Raw genomic sequence first — 18,773 nt, forward strand, 5'->3', positions numbered from 1 at the left:
TACATGTTCATCATTATAACCACAATACGTTCATTTTCAACGTTAACCTACAATCTAACGTCCTCTATATGTGCTCTATATGTGTAGCAATATTCTCGCATTAACTTAGAATTTTGGTTTACAATGTTTGCAGGTTTGACTCATAACCTCTAATTATAATTTTTTAAAAATATTTTAAAGTCTTCTTTTTACCAATGAGCGTTTATCTGGACTGAACCTACAGTTTAACGGTCCTCGGCATTAAGCCTACCGACTGGCCAGTAACCAACTTAGAGGTCATCCCAGAAGACATCCCGTCTTACCCAGTCTGGTTACTGGCGTGGCTGAGTTGATTATTCCTTGTTTCCTATAAATATATTTTTATTTTCCACTGTTTCCTATAAATATATTTACAATTACAATCATAAACATACAGTACATCCATGTACCAGCAGATCCAAGAAAGTTTGAAGAGAGCTTCCCATGGTTAAAGCATAAAAAGTATTTACACTTCAGCCAAAATATTTTTAGAAGAATATGACCGATGACAAGGTGGCCCAATGATATTTAAAACTAGTTACGCATTTACTATAAAACTTATTTATACACCGTATAAATTAAATTCAAATTAATACATTCGATACAATAACAAAATATTCAATAACAATACTACTACTATCACAAAATAAATTTTCCTGGCCTTATATGGTACATATGAAATATAAAACTTTTTTATAAGGCATAACATAAAGGCGTTTATATCAAAGGTGCAAATTCCTTTTTGTAAAATCATAGTTTCCTATTATTTTTCTCTCACATTGTACAATTACTACTTATTTTATGTATGAAGGTCAAATAATGCAAGATGTGCATGTTTTATGGTACATAGGAAAAAATGCATTATAACTTTTTTCAGTTTAGCTGTTATTAACACTAAAAACTTTATTAAAACATAAACTTCGGTTAATATGCTAATCAATAAATAATAATAATAATAATAATAATAATAATTTTGTCGGTAGGTGTCAGGAACTGATCTAGCGGACTTCCATCAAAAATCCTACTTGAAAAAGAAGGAGGAACCGATTGTCGAAAAGAAACCAAGACAAAGCAAATGGAAGGAGAAACATCTCGAACTCATGACCGCCATACGGGTCGCAAAAGGTATCCAAACACAACTTTAACAATTTTTTAGTCATTCATTTTCTGGTTCCTAGGTATACCCGAGCAAGTCTCAGCTCCAGGCTCTCCCACTGCTAAACCTCGCAGTACCACATCCCTGTTAAACACCCCAAATGAGCAGTGTCCATCCTGTGACCGTTTCTTCGGACCCAAAGCCTTCGACCGTCACGTGGAGTGGTGCAAAGAGAAAAAAGCAAGGATTCAACAATCGCCGGCCAGTGTACAACAAGCCAAAGAAAGATTAGAAGCAAGAATTAAATACAGGTATTAATAAATGGATTGTTACATTTTGGTGGATGCCTAGCTATTTATTACGTTATGGCGAAGGTTCCTTCGGATTTTATTGCCAAGCATTATAGTTACATGAAAAAGTAATGCCCAGTACCAATCAGCTGGCTGAATATATTTAAAACTGCTTCTGCACAATACGACTAGACGTTACATCGTTGCCGATTCATCTTTTATTTGGTTTAAAATTAGCAAAACTAGATGTTCTAATTCGATAAAATGAAAATATAAAACAATTTGAATTAGATTCTGAACAAATAAAATGGTAAAAGCATTATTAGATAATAATTTATAAAAAAATGTTTACGTAAAATGGTCCTCCAAACAACTAAAAAAATATGGCATAATTTATTAACTGGCTTTCTGCGAAATATTTTTTATATCTGTTAAAATTTTCGCTAACTATAATCGTTCTCCACAGAACAAATTATCCTAGTACTAATTATTATTTATATAGTTTGTGTCGTTCAGGCACATTATCTGGTTGCGAAACTATATTTGAATATGTATATCGTGTTCAAATTCAGGTCAAGATTATTACTAGACGCGATTAAGACGCACGCAAAATTAATCGTAATTTTCTCGTTTGCGATTAGCGAAGATCTGTTTACAAATTATCACAGCACTCTGAGATATTTGATGGTTCTTTGATAGACAGTGTTTTTTTGAACTGTTACTGAATGTTCCATGATCAGAATATATATGTTTATGATGTTCCTAGACAAAAAAATTATAAAAGAGATTACTTTGTCTATATTTAAAGTGTATTAAATAGTGTTTGAAACACATTTTATGTATAAGCAGTCGTGGCCGAGCGGTTAAGGCGTCTGACTAGAAATCAGATTCCCTCTGGGAGCGTAGGTTCGAATCCTACCGACTGCGTTTTTTTTTCATTGATTTAACTACAAAAATCTAATTTTTACTCAAATATAATTAATTTAATAAAATTGTTTTATAACGAACTATTTAAACGTAATCATGCTTCGATGTAATTCAATTACATATTTATTCAAAAATCACCTTTATTTATTCAAAAATAGATAATATAATCACTTTTTAATTTGACATTCTAATAACTGACTTATTTGAAAACAAATGAGTGAAAATCCTGCTGTGTAAAAGTAAGAGAAAATTATCCATATATAGTTTGTGTCAGATATTTGATTTTTAATTTAATTAAATTAATTCTTTTTAATCTTTCAAAACTTAAGCCACAGACAAGTTATTTTTTATGTCACTGTCACTGTTGAAAGGTAACATCTTATTTTCGATTTTATTGATAATTATTATAGAGATAGAAAGCCTCGTCAGCTAGTTTGTTCAGTATTTCCGTTTTTGCTGGTTTCCTCTGATTCTGAACAACAAGGCACTTTACAAGTAGACGCTTTTTGTCTTTGGCAGAAAAAATGAGATGCTATATTTCAACGGTGACAGTGACATAGTTTTAAATACATAGAATGTATAATAGCAGTTGCCATGGCAACAATATGATAAGTTAAAAATCAACCTTTTCTTATTATAAATTAAAAATGTTTAGAGTGTTTCATTTCCGTTGGAACTTCAGAACAAAAATTATATAAAACATTAGGTAACATTTTCCAATTAATCGATGTATTACTTCCCGAGTTTTGTCACTAGATAATACGAAAGCTGAATTTCTATTCTTAACTTACAGTTATATTATTTTTTTTAGAGTTCCGCCTTTAAATAAATCAAAACGTGCCACCGTAAGGGACAAATACTCACCAAATGGCCAAAGCTCGGAGCCGCCGTTTCCCAGAGTTACTGCTTCTACAACGAATCTCGCCGCTACTCTTTCCAGAACTCCCAGCATAAGGAAACCGAAAAGTCTACACAACGTCGGTGAGTTATTCCGCACCACTATGTTTTAACTTGGTCAATTCAAAATAACAGTGAATCACGTCATCACGATGTCGAATCTATTGCCTATCGCAACTTGTAAATTCCCTAAAATCAGACAATATTTTGCTTCTTTTATTCTAACTAAAAAGAGATACAATGCTGTGTGATACGTTGGAGCATATAACCGAGTCAGCCTACGAAATTCGCATGGTTGTCACACGTTGAAGAATTCTTGCAACAAATTAGTGATGATAATTGGAGTTTATAAATCGGCAACCTTGTTATGGCGCTTTCTTGCAGCCCATGAGGCCTTTCGATAAATAAATACATTTGTTTTGATAATTTTCAAATTGCCGCTTATTATTACTCCGATTAGATGTACTATAATATTAAAATAAGTTATATTTGATAACATCTTTTCATTATTTTATTTAGACTAGAACTGCGTTATATGTCAAAGCCAAAATGAACTAAAACACAAAGTTGATCACGCTTTAACGTGAATTTACTGTTTAACTGAACAGACTTTATCTCAATTTGTGATACAATTTTCAGATAAATATACTCATGAATCCAAACCCAGACCGGATAAACTCGAGCTGAACAGATCCGGAGGCGATAAAAGGACCCGAGTCAATGAGAACGAACGAAAAACGAGTACATCGCCAGGAGTCCCGATAATAGGAAGCCCTTCTTCCAAATCAGATTCTCTAAAAAGGTAACGATATGGATATGATGATTATGGCTTGTAGGGAGAAAGGAAAAGGGATTGGCCAGATTTCTTAAAATTGTTTACAACTTGACCGATATTTCCATTCTCCTTGCATTGACATTAGATAATGACTGGCTCCTATCTAAATGATCCCTTTTCCTTCCTTCAAGTAGCTTGTCAAGCAAGAGAAGTCAAGTGTCTTTAACAAAACTGAATAATACCAATATCAATGAGAAAGTTCATGGTTTAACAGTGTCGCCACTAAATTACGGGCAGTTGAACAAACGCATGGTTACTTGGAAAGATTCTGTAATGACTTGCAACGAAGGTAATTTGATAGGACAACAGAATAATTCCACAAGTGAAGAAACTGACATTTTCAAGGCTCTCAAAAGTGAATTTCAAGGAGACAAAAGCCCTTCAAATAAATTCCAACAAAAACTCAGTAAAAGTGAGACGACCTTCAAAAAACCCATCGCCACATATAAAATTATTTCTTCAAGCGATGTGTTACATAAACAGAAGGAATTGAAGATTCCGACTAAGAAAATATATAAAAGCATTTCAAAGGTATTTAAAAAATCACAACAAAACAGGATAAACGAGGATAAATCTAGATCTAATGAGGAGATTTCAGAATCAACCAAAGAAAATTTGATTGATGAGACTGATTTTAGCAGGGATATTAAAAGTGATGAAAAAATTAATGCAGAATTTGATATAAATCACGCAACTTCTTCTTCCGTTATAAAATCCGAAGAACTGGCAGAAAAGAATGATCAACATTACAGCTTATGTGAACAGTCATGCGATAAGCTTAAGCTGGGAGAAAGCTATGAAACAATTGATAACTGGTTTGAACATTCATTTAGTATTAAAGAGGAAAATTCAATTAGCGAAATAAAAGGGAACGATAATGAAGATATTTGTAAGTTGGATGAGACAAAAACACCACAGGAAGTTTCAGAAACAGATTCTTTAGAAGATAGCAGTATAAAAAACAGTATGAAATCTCTGTCAGACAATATAAACCAAGATAACAATGTGGTATGTTTATTTAAATCTTCTGACAATAGTGATTTCATGAAAACGGAAAGTCTTAATACGCTCACACTACAAACTTCTTGGAATACTTTTGAATCTTCTGATACCAAACCAGATCAGAAGAGCTCTCAAGACACCATTGCCGATTCGACTGGTGATACCAGGAGTTTAGTGTTCTCATTGAAAAAAAGCTTGTCAGATATAAATGTATCTACTGGATGCGCGTTGAAAAAGAGTTTTGTGTCATTGTTCACTGGAAGAAGAACCCTCAATGATTCAGACAGTGTTGATTTCAGAAGAACTTTTCAGGATATTAGATCTAGTTGTTCGGCACCAAATATCTATATCCGAGAATATAAACGTAAAGTGGACAACAATGTTAACTGGGACAATGTCAAGAAGAAAGAGCGACTAGAAATTCTCAGAATAGCTGCCGAAAGGTTTATAGAAGATAGTAAAAGAAAATATTCAGGGATTACTGAAAATTTCGATAATATCCCAGATGAAGAATACACAGTACCTAAGAAAAAACGGAGAGTGTACTTGAGCGACGATACTATAACCTCAAGCTACAACAACGAGCCCTATAAAACGGAAAGTAACACGAGTATAACAAAAACGCGTTGTTCAACTAGCTCGAATGCGTCAGGTATAACTCCAAGAACATTTCATTTGGTCAAAAAGGTGGTAATCGGTAAACAATTAAAAGAGAAAGCTCGGGAGGATATACTTTTGGCGATGACTTTATCTGAATGTGAGAAACTTTTAAAAACCGATGCCAGCTGTTTAGAAAAGGTAAAAAATAAATTGAACAAGGATAGGTCCAGAATACATTTGCCTCTACTTTTTGGAGACATCAGAGAAAAACCTAGGTCAACCGATAAACAGGTGCAGGCGAAACTTGAAAACGTCTCTTTGCCCAAACTGAATCTAACTCAAAACTATCAGAATAAGCAGATTGTTGGTAAAATAAAAAATTGGTTAGTCTTTCGTTTGTAGCTAACTTTTTTTTTGATAACAAAAAATTGCGATATATGATAATCGAATAATGATATATATGTTAATAGTAAATTACTAGAAAAAGATAGATCTAATTTATACTGAAAATGATCCCTATATTTGATCCCAGGTGGGTGATTTTTATAAATTTAAATCTATATTTTACCATTATATTGATAATTAATTATATATCATGAAAATTAAAAACATTAATAAAAATACAATTGCTATAAATGTTTACAATAGCTTTGGATACTTTAAAGATCGCAAACTTACTAGTTCTGACACATAGATGGCGCTACTAGAATTAAATCCATATGTTTTTTAGTTAGCCCTAACCATCAAAAGAGGCGTGTACAAATTTGACAGCTGTCGGATTATTAGTTTCTGAATTATAGTATTTTGAGTGAAATAACTTTTGTTATTGTGAAAAAAATGGATAAAAAGGAATTTCGCGTGTGGATAACATATTGCTTTTTGAAGGGAAAAATACAGTTCGAGCAAAAACATGGCTTGATGCCGAGTTTTTGGACACTGGCCCAGGAAAATCAACCATCAAGGACTGGTATGCTAAGTTTAGACGTGGTGAAATGAACACCGAAGACGGTGAACGCAGTGAACGCCCAAATGAGATTGTTACCGACGAAAATATTTAAAAAATCCACAAAATGATTTTGAATGACCACAAATTGAAACTGAATGAAATAGCAGACACTCTAAAGATATTAACTGAATGTGTACATCATATCATTCCCGAATATTTTGGTATGAGAAAGCTCTGTGCAAAGTGAGTGCCGAGCTCACTTTTGACCAAAAACAACGAAGAGTTGATGATTCGGAGCAGTGTTTGAAGATGATCAAGCGTAATAAACCCGAGTTTTTGCGTCGATATGTGACAATGGATGAAACATGGCTCCATCATTTCACTCCGAAGTCCAATCGACAGTCATCCGACATGGACATGGACTGCACACGATGAACCCACTCCAAAGCGTGGGAAAACGCAACAGTCGGCTGGCAAGGTTATGGCGTCTGTATTTTGGGATGCGCATGGAATAATTTTCATTGACTACCTTGAAAAAGGAAGGACCATCAACAACGACTATTACATAGGGTTATTGGACCGTTTGAAAGACGAAATCGCCGAAAAACGGCAGCATTTGAAGAAAAAGAAAGTGCTGCTTTCTGTGCGGGGACTTTTCAATTGACCAGTTAATACAAAAATCGTTAGAAAAATAGTAGAATCGATTGATAATGATCTCCGAATCACAATAGTGCCAATCTTAGTTTACCATGCTAATAATGCACTTACTCATACTTCATGGTTTTCATTTTTTTTGGGAAAAACAAGCATACTCAGTTTTTCTATTTGCCAGATTTGCCACTTTTCTCTGTTCCCAAAGATAACTGAAGATGCCTTCGGTAAATCGCTTGGGCCTTTTCCTAAGTTACATAAATGTGGGATTGGCCGAAACTAAATATTAATCTTTTTAAAAATAAAATGTCCTCTTGTTTTTTGGAGAAATATAACTGAGAGGACTAGGAAATGTCGATTAAAATCAAATGTTACACATGTGGAGTAACATATAAAACTTGTCAGTGATAGTTTTAGAATAATTCCGAATACCATTCTGAAATAGTAAAAGTATGTTAAAAAGAAATGAGAACTTGTTATCAGGCTCAACTACCTCTTTACAACAATTTGTTATTATATAAACAAATTTTGAAGCCAATATGGAGATACAGTGTGCTAAGTTTATACGTACAAAAGTACAACATCAAAATGTGATTCAAGTGTATAAAAATCAAAGTCCTTCATAGGATGCCTGTTTGCCAAAAAAAAACATCAAAAGAGACAGAATTGTGAACGTCGAAGTATTGAAAAGGTTGCAAGTTTATGAAGTGACTGAATTTGAAATCTTATATCTGATTTGAGAATGATATTAAAGAAATATTACTATTTAAACAATAACTAGTTGTAATATGTCGGTTATATGGTTTTTAAATAAAAAATAAAATAGAATAAAAAAAATAAAAGAATAAAAAAAATAAAAATGATATATAGAGTTAAAATAACTATGGCTACATAAATTTGCCAATTTTTGAGGAGCTCAAAGGGATGTATAATATTAGGAAATATAGTGAAGGCGCGTTACATTAGAAAGCACGATATTACCAAAATTTCTCGTCTCAAATAATGTTTTAACCACTCAGTAGAAAATAAGATAATAATTTAACATAAAATATTAAAGCTATTAAGATTTTTAGAAATATGGCAAATACCTTAGCGCATTAGAAATATCAACACATATTTTAATATATTAATGAAGTATGGAGTGTTTTTAAGTATTAAAAAAGACATATAATAATGAATTATAACTAATTTTGATAAGATTTAATAGAGATTTCAATAAGCGACCACTTAAAGATAATAGTAATAATGATTTATAGGATTTTCAAGAGCGATCGTGCCTAATAACTCACGACATCTAACCAAAAAATTAAAATATTCCCCATATATATTTGAATAGAAATCAAAAAAATTAGTAGATTATGAAAATTTTATTATAGTTTTAAAATTAATATGGCGAATGCGACGGGTACATTAGAAATAAAAATATTTTACAGGTATTACGGCACAATAAAATATAGAGTGGTTCTCTACTTTGAATACATAATAACATACAATAATGAAATATATATAACTAAATTTGATGCAAAGGAAACAAATATTAAATCTGTTATAAGAAATGGCATACAAAACTAAAATAATGCTATTCGGTATATTTTAGATGAGTTTTAGTCAATTTAAAACAGTTTTATGTTATCTCTTGAAATTTAAGGATTGTCGTGATATCACTTAACATACATATCATAATTGTTTTTGAAACATGTAGTTTAAAAAATATTTACAACCTTTTAAAGCATACCCAAATCGAACATACCTCCTTCCATAAAAGCCTCCCGATAACGCGATGATTCAGTTTCGCGTTCGTTCCGCAGACCGACCTGATAGCACCAAACTTTCGATCGTTTTAAATCTTTTGAAGCCTTGGAATTCCCGGCCGAACATTTTCAGCAGTAGGCAGATCCGAAGGATCATTTCTTTTCTTTCGTCCGCATAGTCGTGGATTAGAGGCAATCAGCGCCGTTGCAATAAAAATCGAGATTTAATCCGTCTTCTCGATTTGGAAGCGGGCGTGGGTAAACGAAAAAATCGCGCAAGGTAAAAATTCGCATTCGGGCATGGTATGGGGAAAAAAGCGAGTATTGTTATAACGTGCATTCGGTAATATTGTTATCGTGCTTAATTTAGATCGAATCATGGAGACGAAACGGTAAATATATTGGATGTATATATTTTTTATTGTAATATTAGCTCAGGCTTGTTCATTTATTCAAGTACAATAAATAATCGTAACAGTATAAGCTGTTTATTGTGCTGGAACCGTTTAATATTGAAGTAACAGGATAACAATTTGTCGTTGCAAATTAGTCATCACCAAAGGATTTGTTCTGGGTGCATACAATTGAAAACTATGACAGTATCAAATGTGTCTTGATATAATAAAACAATTAAAACTAAACAAGTTAAGTGTTCTTTCTAATTGTGTTGCTAATGTATTGGGTTAATTTGAATACAGCGATACTTTCTGTTTCTAATTACATTAGGTAGTTCTTTGTTTCGATTTACCAAAAACTTTAAGCTTATTTTTTACCGTTACTTTTTTTGTTAAATAAAAAAATGAGTACCAACGTAGATGAGGACTTAATGATGATGTTTTTTCCTTCGAATAGAAAATAACCGGTTTCTCTCTATCTTAAATTAGCGATCGTATTTTGTTATTTAGGTACGGAATAAACAGTTTGCTACGAAATTATTCCTGTACATACAACAGACGAGCTATTGAGTACGTTTCGTCAAATGTGCATTAATTAAAAGATGCATACAATAACAAATAGTGCAATTTAAACAAACTTAGTATATTTTCTTGTATTTCATTTTTTGTTTTATTCGTTTGTTTATTCAAAGCTTAACCCTCTAAGAATATGTCATTAAAGGGATTGTACAAATCTAATGATAACATGATATAGACACGATATCTCAAGTTCTACTGAACCGATTTACTTAAAATTTGATATGAGACTGTAACAAGATTTTTATTATTTTCAAAAAAATATTAAAAATTTTTCGTTTTTTAGAACAGCCATAATTTACTGAAAAAAAAATTGTTTGACCATAGAAGAACGTATAGAGCAGGGTCATACCAGGGATTTTTTAAGGTTCGGGGAAATTTGAAGCAAATCGGTTCAACTAAACTTAAAATATCATGTGAGTCGTATTGAAAATGGTAGTTCCGAGAGAAGCGCCATTATAGTTTCGTTTTTAAATATCTCGGTTTAGACGCCTCGTCACTACAACAGTTATATCTCCGAAAATTGGTTATAAAGTTTGACAAAACTTTTTAACGGCATATTCTTAAAGGTTTATGCTTGAAAAATGTGAAAAAAGCGATTTTTTCAAATATCTATAGTTGTAAACCTGATACTGCGATTTTCACTTCTCATTTTATGGTACCTAAAAAAGTTAGAATACTGTCTCATGAGTCGGAACATTTCAGGGAATCAGCCTATAAAATTCTATTTGGGTTTGTACTAGCGGATCATGTTGTCAAATGTCTGCAAATTTCTTTAAACCATTCGTGAATATAATGAGGTTATAAACAGGCAAATGTTATAAAACAAAATTCTAAGTTGATGCGGCAACATAGCAACGTGTTAACGTCATAAATTCTGATGATGTCAAATATAGTACCAATTGTAGTTTGTAAAAATGTGCCATTTCATTTCCGTTACATTTTATCCTAGTTAAAAATAGGTAGAATGTCTGATGCTTCGGAACACGTAATCGAATCAAACTATAAAATTCCATTTGGATTGGTACTGGTAGAGGTTAACCGGCAGACGTAAACCAAAAGTCAAATTTGATAGAGCAGCATTGCGATGCGCTGATGTTACTAATTTTGATGACATATATTGGATGGGCTATATAGCAATTGCAGTATATAAAAATATAACATTCGTTTCAAACTCGGAGCGGTTTTTTCCTTCTTATTTTATTCCAGTTAAAAATATATAGAATACTGTATGATGCGTCGACACATGTAACCGAATTAATCTATAAAATTCTATTTGGATTGGTAATATATTGCCATAATATTAGTATTTTTCAAATTCAATACGGTCAAATTTGATACGGCAATATTGTAACGTGCTGACGTTATAAATTTTGGTGACCAACCAATTAAACATCCAATGCACGTCATAGATGACGTCAAATATATTGCCAAATGCAGTTTTTGTCATGGTCGACACTGTTGTCAAATATCTACAAAATTCTTCAAAACGTACTGATAATAACTAGAGGTTAACCGGCAAACATTATAAACCAAAATTCTATGTTAATGCGGTAAGATTGCGACGTGATGGTGTTATAAATTTTAAGAAGAATAAAAAAATTAAATTTTAAAAAATCCACTTAAGACATGCTTAAAACGTTAACCCCTTTTGACTATATGAAAAAAAATATTTTGTTTTAAATTCCTAAATTAAAATACCTCCTTAGGTAATAGGAAATAATTATGCCACACAAATTTTAAACTTTTAATACTATTAGTTAAATCCAAAAAAAGGCTTAACGATTATTACGTAATTATTTTGCCCTTCTTTTTTTTAATATAGAATCATTTTTCGACCTACTACTATAAAAATTATGCAATAATTAATATGTATTATAATTCAAATATGTTTTCATGAAAATAGAAGAGGTCGTTTAAAATAAAACTGTTCAAATAAATTACCAATTTAAAGTAGTAGCTAGACTCGTTTATTGCTATTTATTGAATCCAAACCAAGCGGATTTGCATATTTTATATGGCGATGGCTCGAATAAAAAATCTATTAGCATATTCGCTAAGCATTTAGGCAAAACATTAATGTTCAAACGTACAATTGTTCAACTATGGCGTAAAATTACGTCCATTGTTTTTGGTCAATAAAGTTATCGGTACTATTTTTGGAGGAATCGGTATTTTTCACCTCGAATGCTATAACTATATGATTTTTTAATCTTAAATAGCTACTGATTTGAGATTCTATTTCTGTCCATATAGACACAAATTATATTTTATCTTAAATGTCCCTTATCTATATTTGAAGCTTCCTGTCTACTGGATATTGCCAGCATATTTCATTATAAAGTCAATGCATCAGAATCGAACTGCAATATATATATATATATATATATATATATATATATATATATATATATATATATATAAGAATTGAGGATAGGCAAGTGGTATTTGTAATAAGACTACAAGACTAAATAATTATTTATTAGAGCGACTGATGTGATCTGATATATATTAATGCCCTCATCCAACTATTATCGAATAAGAATTGTGTGTCTCCTAGGGATGCCAAAAAAATATCGATATTTTTTGGCCGGAATTTTTTAATATTTTTTAAAAAAAATATTGATAGCTGTAAGTGATAGTATCGAACTTGAGATAAAATAAAATATCGGTATTAGAACCTAAGGCTTTTGAAGGAGGCTATAAGAACACCGAACTTTTATTTTGAGATTGTTTATGTGGCGTCCCCCTTAAATTTATACACACCTCAAACTTAACATATTAACTAATAGCATTGTCAGATTTCTTTCTTATCTCAATCAAAATTCTCTTTTCTATTTTCTTTCACAGAAGATTTTTCCTTTTTAGTGGAAAATCTAATTTAACACTTCCTTGGAATTTTCAGTGCCTTTTACCTTTTGATATATGCATATAATTTTCTTACTGACACACGAATTTGGAAATAATAATATTTTACCAAAATATTAACTTGCAATATTGTCTTTTCACACGTCAAAATCATCAGGCGAGTCAAACTTCAATGTTTCTTGTTTAATTTCAATTTTGTGGATTGACTATATGATCAACGAGTTGGTGATTTTGATGAGGTATACTCATATAGAGGACAATGAGTCCCTGTTTTTCTTTCGCATGGTCAATTATGCCTAAAATATAATGAATTTGGTATAGAATTAAATCCAATTTTCAAATTAAAAATAAAAATTGAATGGATGAATTTTTCATCACCTATGTTTATTTGAAACGTGGGCAGTCTAAATATATTTTATTTGACCTTTGATTTTTTAATGATTTGGAATAAATGTTTTATAATTTTATATATTGATTTATATATGTTTAACTACTGCAACACTTTGTTACTGTGCAATAATGCAATACAAATTAGTAATACGTCTTATGTTTACTTACAGTTTACTTCAAATAAAAAATATATTCGAGCAACAAGTCGAATGTTAATTCTATAAGGTCTACCTACGTTACATTTCAACTTAATTTTGATCAAATTATTGTCTTTTTTCCAATCGTGCAAAAAGTCAAAGGGATACTACGAACAAAAACATAACGGACATTAAAATTTAACATAATCATAATTTTGATCCATCACTGTGTATCGGTTGAAAACTAAACACTCCAAGCTTACCTATAATATTATCAACGGTTGATAATAATCGGACATAAAACTAAATCTATAAAAAATTCCAATAAGGCTTTTAAAGACCAATTTTCTGTAATCTGAAATCAATGTTGATATAAATTATTTTGAAAAAACTTAAAAGTTACTTATCATTCTTTCTACTTTTCTGAGCAAAAGACATACCGGCTTGGCAGGCGCAGTGATCAAGGCGATAGGACGCCTCTTCTGTTTGTGATGTTTGAATTGATGTTTATGATTGTTTGTAATTGCTGCTGTCAAAAAGGCAAGACTGCAAATTCTCAGTCATGCCAGTATCCGGGTTGGGTAAGGCCGGATGTCTTCTTGGATGATTTTTATAAGTTGTCGCCAGTCGGTAGGCTCAATGCCGAGGACCGTGGTTCGGAGTCCACATTAAGCAGTAGGTCCAGTAGTCCTTATAAACCCTAGTTTTTTAAAAAGGGAGAAATATAACAGAATACAAAGGCATACGCATTTTTTCCTATGTATTACGATAACAGTTTTAGTCACATTATAATTATTTTTTATTTTCAGTAACGCATCTAACTACGATCCCTTCGAGGTAGCGCAGCGTCAGTTCATGGAACTGCTCGAATGTGACGATTTCAAACCTTCCACACCCACCCAACCAACGACCGCCACCACTACCACTACTCCACGTCCTCGCACTACACCTTTAAAATCGCCCTCGCCCCCTTCAGCCGTCAAGCAGACCTCTCGGTCGGCTGACTCCGTAAAGAAACCAGTACGAGATTCGGTGATCGAACCCCCGATCAGCTTTAAAGACTCTCTGGATTCTGTAAATGACGATTTCGAACTGATCGAGAACATGATCAATGAGCGTTTCGGAAACGACGAGATCGATAACAATAACGGCGGTTTCTACCTGCACAACATAAAAAATAACGGGGATGCCTTCATGTTCGACCAGTTACTGGACAGTAGGAAGTTCAGCGACGATCTGTCAGGTTCTATCGATTCCTGTTTGATCAACGAAAACGACAATCTCTCCATTCCGGATAATTTGAAAATCGATGACTGTTCCCCAACGTCAACGGTTAATACCGACGGTACGCTTACCCGCGATGACCGCGCGGACCTTTGCAACCCAAAGCAGCCTAAAAAACTCGAGACCTTAGAGCCAAAGGCGCACAAAAAGCCATTGGTGAAGAGGTCCTTAAGTCTAGTCAATAGAACAAAAAGGGACACTGGTTTAGTGACTAATTCTAAGCCATTGGTCTACAATAATAATAAGAATAATACGCTGGCCAACAAAACTGTTTCTAAAGGTTCTAAAAATATTTCCAGCGTTGTAAAGGTCGATAAAACCGAAAAAAAGAAAACTTTACCTCTGTTGAAACGCTCCATGACCCTCGTCGATCCTTCTCCCAAACCTTCCTTCAAAAACAAGAAAGAAGTTAATGATTACTTCAGCACTAATGAACAGAAAGTGATGTCCACCAGTTTAACATCAAGCATGATCAGTAATATGACTTCCAGTGTGACCGAAAACAAAAAAGTAAGTATTTCTGTTTTTTTGTTGAATCGAGTAACAATACATGACGTAATTACAGAAATCATCAACAATCGATATTCTCAAAGCTGAAGACCTGTTTTCAGTTGACGATGAAATGTTCGAGGAATACAAGAAATACGAAGAAATGTACCTGAAAGAAAAAGAGCAGAAATCAACCACAAAGAAAACAACAAAGAAGAAAACGGTGGATCTTAACTATGGCATATTTGGCAACGAAGAAGAGGACCATTCCAATAATTCCGTTAATAAATTGTCGAATGATTCGGCATATGGAAGGTGAATTTCAAAAACATATTCAGTGCGTGAAAAAGTAATTCCGTTTTTAATTTCACCAAAGTAATCAATTCAACAAGGTTATTGCCATTGGATTAAATATTTTTTTCAATATTCTTAACAAGAATCAAAAAATATCTGTATCGATTTTTAAAACTACAAAGTACAACCGTTATTCGATAAAAAGTAAAAACAAAAATAAATTATAATCAAGTGGACGATTATCCGAACTGTGGTATATATGGTAAAGCCCATCTCACAAGGCTTCAGAATTAGCTACTTTCCAGAAACATGGGGTCGCGTGTGATCCTATAGCAACAAAACATACGTTTGCTTAATCAATTCTTCATCACATATTTGGTCAGTAATGTAACAGCCAGTCCAGGAACAAGAGGAGCTAAGCGCCTGAAACAGTAGTAAAAAAGTTTGACTACTGCGTATGTTTACCGAGATTTAACTGGCAACGATTTATAGTTTTATTTATGAAGAGCTAAGGAAGTCATCGCTAACAATTCGTTAAAACTTATCCAAGGGAACTCGCTATGTGTTGTAAGAATTGTTTTATTTTATTCATATCAACTTCCCTAAATCTTTATCCAATATGGAAGAATTTTTTCGATAATACATTTTTATTAGACATTGTCAACTAACGTACTGGTCTTCACATTAGTTTAAAACTAGATATCTATCTCCTTACTTAGTCTCTAAAGGAATCTATTTTTTATATATAAAAATGGTTGTTCATCGGTGTCTTCTGTGTTATCCAATAGTTGCAATATAGGTCATAAATTGGGATCTGAAAGTGTACAAAACTATTCTTCCACTATCTTGGTGCATTTATGCTATTTCCTTGAACTGTATTAAGAAATACTTATGTTACATTATTTATTGTGTAATAGTGTACACAGTTTATCTCGAAAGCCCTTATTGCCCTTAAAGCTAGCAATATTTACAATTTCTTAAAGTAGACTATTTGGACGTCAATATCAATATAGATTTGGTAGCGTTTCTGCCAATCCTAAAAGGCTATGGATGGATTCGACTTTAGGTAGCGCGTCAATGCGATATTTATCCGTTATAGCGCCCCCAAGTGACTTCAAGATTCGTTTGATGCAGAACAACAAGAATTTCGGTATTGGTAAATTTGGGTTGTGAAAGATCTGAGAAATGAGGTGCCATTACCACACGGGGCTTCGTGAAGAACTCGTTGACGACGTGATTCTCGTAATACAAAATCCACGGTGGCAGCACACACGGTGGAACCACGACATGATTTCTTCAGTTAATACTTCCATTATTATAGCTAAGGTATTAATGCTGTTTTTTTTTCTGCTTTACGCAAAATTTGTAACTGCCATTTTTCATTTTTTAATAAGAAATCATATAGAACTGTACTTTACACTAGAAGACTATTGAGCACTTTCCCATCAATTACCGCAGCACTCTTGCGCATAGTGCGCGGGTAACAATAATTGTAGAAGTTTTATGGTAGACTCTGATATTCTTAGATATTATTTCTTGCAGAACATCCTATCTGAAAGAGTATAACCAAATGATACTTTTTTTAATTTATTTTTATATTATTACTAGTCATTAACGACCAATTTCCAATTTTTCTCTACAGTAGCTTAAGATTAGATACTTATCTAGGAAGAACTATTGGTACTTACTTCGGTTCTAATAAAATAAAATAAAAGTTAGTAGCCCTATTCAGTGTTTTTGTAATTTAGTGCACTTCACTTCACAACTATACAAAATCATACGGTTTGATTCTCTTGAGTCTGTGTCCTGGTTCACTATACAGGGGGATGGAGTCTTTCCTCATATATTGATGCGATTCTCTTAATTTTCTCTTGTATGGATAATTTAGATCCTCTTCCAAATAACCATTACATTTTTTGATTTTTAACTCAAGCTCTTTTCTTTTTGATGTACTTCATCCAATGAAGTTTTGTGGCAAGATAATAGTATTATTCATATTTACTGCTAGACGAACTGTGAAATCAATATGTACCGATTTACTCTCGTTGACTTTTATTCATCATGATTTCAACGTCTGCGTCCACTTATTTATGTTATTTTAAGTGCGAAGAGGAAAGTACTTCGTTATAATCTCTAATAGCTAGTATCGCAGTGCCATCAGCAAATGTAGCTATAGTAACGTTTTCTTTTTGTGAATGATGCATAAATATACCATTTTCAACATCAAATCCATATATACACATTATACTTAAAACAATACATTGTTAGAAAAAGAAGTGTTTTCAAAAGCATTAATTACATTTTCCGTTCCTTAATATTTATCATTCTCGTTATATAACAGTGAAATGTTTCTAGTTTAAGAAAGAACACGAAGCAGAGGAGCAGAGCGCCGAAACTAAGCCCCCTAGAGGCAAAGACTACCGAGTGCGGTAGCTCCAGCAGCTCGGAGAACGGGTCGGGGTCTCCAGCGGCACCCTCTTTCAGCCCCAAAGTGTCGAAGTTCTGCCACGAGTGCGGGACGAAGTTCCCCGTGTCCACCGCCAAGTTTTGCGTCGAATGCGGCGTCAAACGGTTGGTTTTGTGATATTTCTCAGCCATATTTACTTAACTAATATACATATATGATTCGAATTTACGCTTTGTAAAATCTAGATCGACACCTATCTCCAACTATATGTGCAATTGAAATTTAGGCAATCTCTTAAAAAAGAACATGTTAATATATACATAACTACAATTTCTATCTTGAAAGAGTTTACAATTTGTCTGATATTATTACCTTCTACTTATTTTTTATATCTAATTATTATTAACACTAATTCGGTAGCGGATAAGAAATATTAAATATTTTTCAATATACTATACTATTATATAATTGGGATTTGTATTTGAAAATTTATTTACAATTGTTTTGTATGTATATTTACCGCGATTTATTTTCCGTACATTTATTTAACGAACGTTTAGTTTGGAAGTGATTCTTGTACATACATGTATGATTTTCAGTATATATCATCCAGTCAGTGTGTGAGAATTTTATTGATAACCATTCCAAATATATTTTACTAAGTTTTTTACTATGATTTTATTAACAAGACTGAAAGTTTTGTTGGCGTTTAACTTGGTTTAGAATGAAAAATAAAGGAATTTGACCGAGTCGATTGTTTTATTTCACTTATACATAAAATTTACACATTGAATTTTATTACACGTAATTAATTGTTAATTAGATAATGGTGATATTAAGGAACAAATAAACAATTCTCTTTGCCCTAAGTCTTATTTTAGACAATTTAACGGTATTTTTATGAATACGATTAATGTAGA

General features: G+C 32.5%; 2 protein-coding genes and 1 non-coding gene across 5 annotated transcripts in view; 2 read left to right on the top strand and 1 right to left on the bottom strand.

Moving 5' to 3' along the window:
• The window catches only part of thoc5 (THO complex subunit 5), a 38,734-nt gene extending 29,651 nt beyond the window's left edge, over positions 1-9,083 (bottom strand). The window contains exon 1 of the mRNA XM_076415671.1: positions 9,013-9,083. The gene's annotated coding sequence lies outside the window, so the exon portion shown is untranslated. The remainder of the gene's footprint in view (positions 1-9,012) is intronic.
• Positions 1-18,602, top strand: part of LOC143203455 (uncharacterized) — a 43,654-nt gene extending 25,052 nt beyond the window's left edge. For all 3 annotated transcript variants that reach the window (XM_076415622.1, XM_076415639.1, XM_076415631.1), the window contains 8 exons: positions 1,002-1,143; positions 1,197-1,425; positions 3,143-3,312; positions 3,868-4,030; positions 4,198-6,048; positions 14,189-15,173; positions 15,229-15,467; positions 17,802-18,602. In XM_076415622.1, coding sequence (XP_076271737.1) covers positions 1,002-1,143; positions 1,197-1,425; positions 3,143-3,312; positions 3,868-4,030; positions 4,198-6,048; positions 14,189-15,173; positions 15,229-15,467; positions 17,802-18,030 — 4,008 coding nt within the window. In that variant the 3' untranslated portion in view covers positions 18,031-18,602. The remainder of the gene's footprint in view (positions 1-1,001; positions 1,144-1,196; positions 1,426-3,142; positions 3,313-3,867; positions 4,031-4,197; positions 6,049-14,188; positions 15,174-15,228; positions 15,468-17,801) is intronic.
• On the top strand, positions 2,250-2,331 carry TRNAS-AGA (transfer RNA serine (anticodon AGA)). Its single transcript has one exon. It is a non-coding gene; the product is annotated as a tRNA-Ser (tRNA).
• Positions 18,603-18,773: the final 171 nt, after the last annotated feature.

This window comes from Rhynchophorus ferrugineus, unplaced genomic scaffold, assembly GCF_030347505.1.
Source record: "Rhynchophorus ferrugineus isolate W39M unplaced genomic scaffold, kcgeb_rfMv2 rfM1, whole genome shotgun sequence".
In the NCBI taxonomy this organism is placed as follows: Eukaryota; Metazoa; Arthropoda; class Insecta; order Coleoptera; family Curculionidae; genus Rhynchophorus; species Rhynchophorus ferrugineus.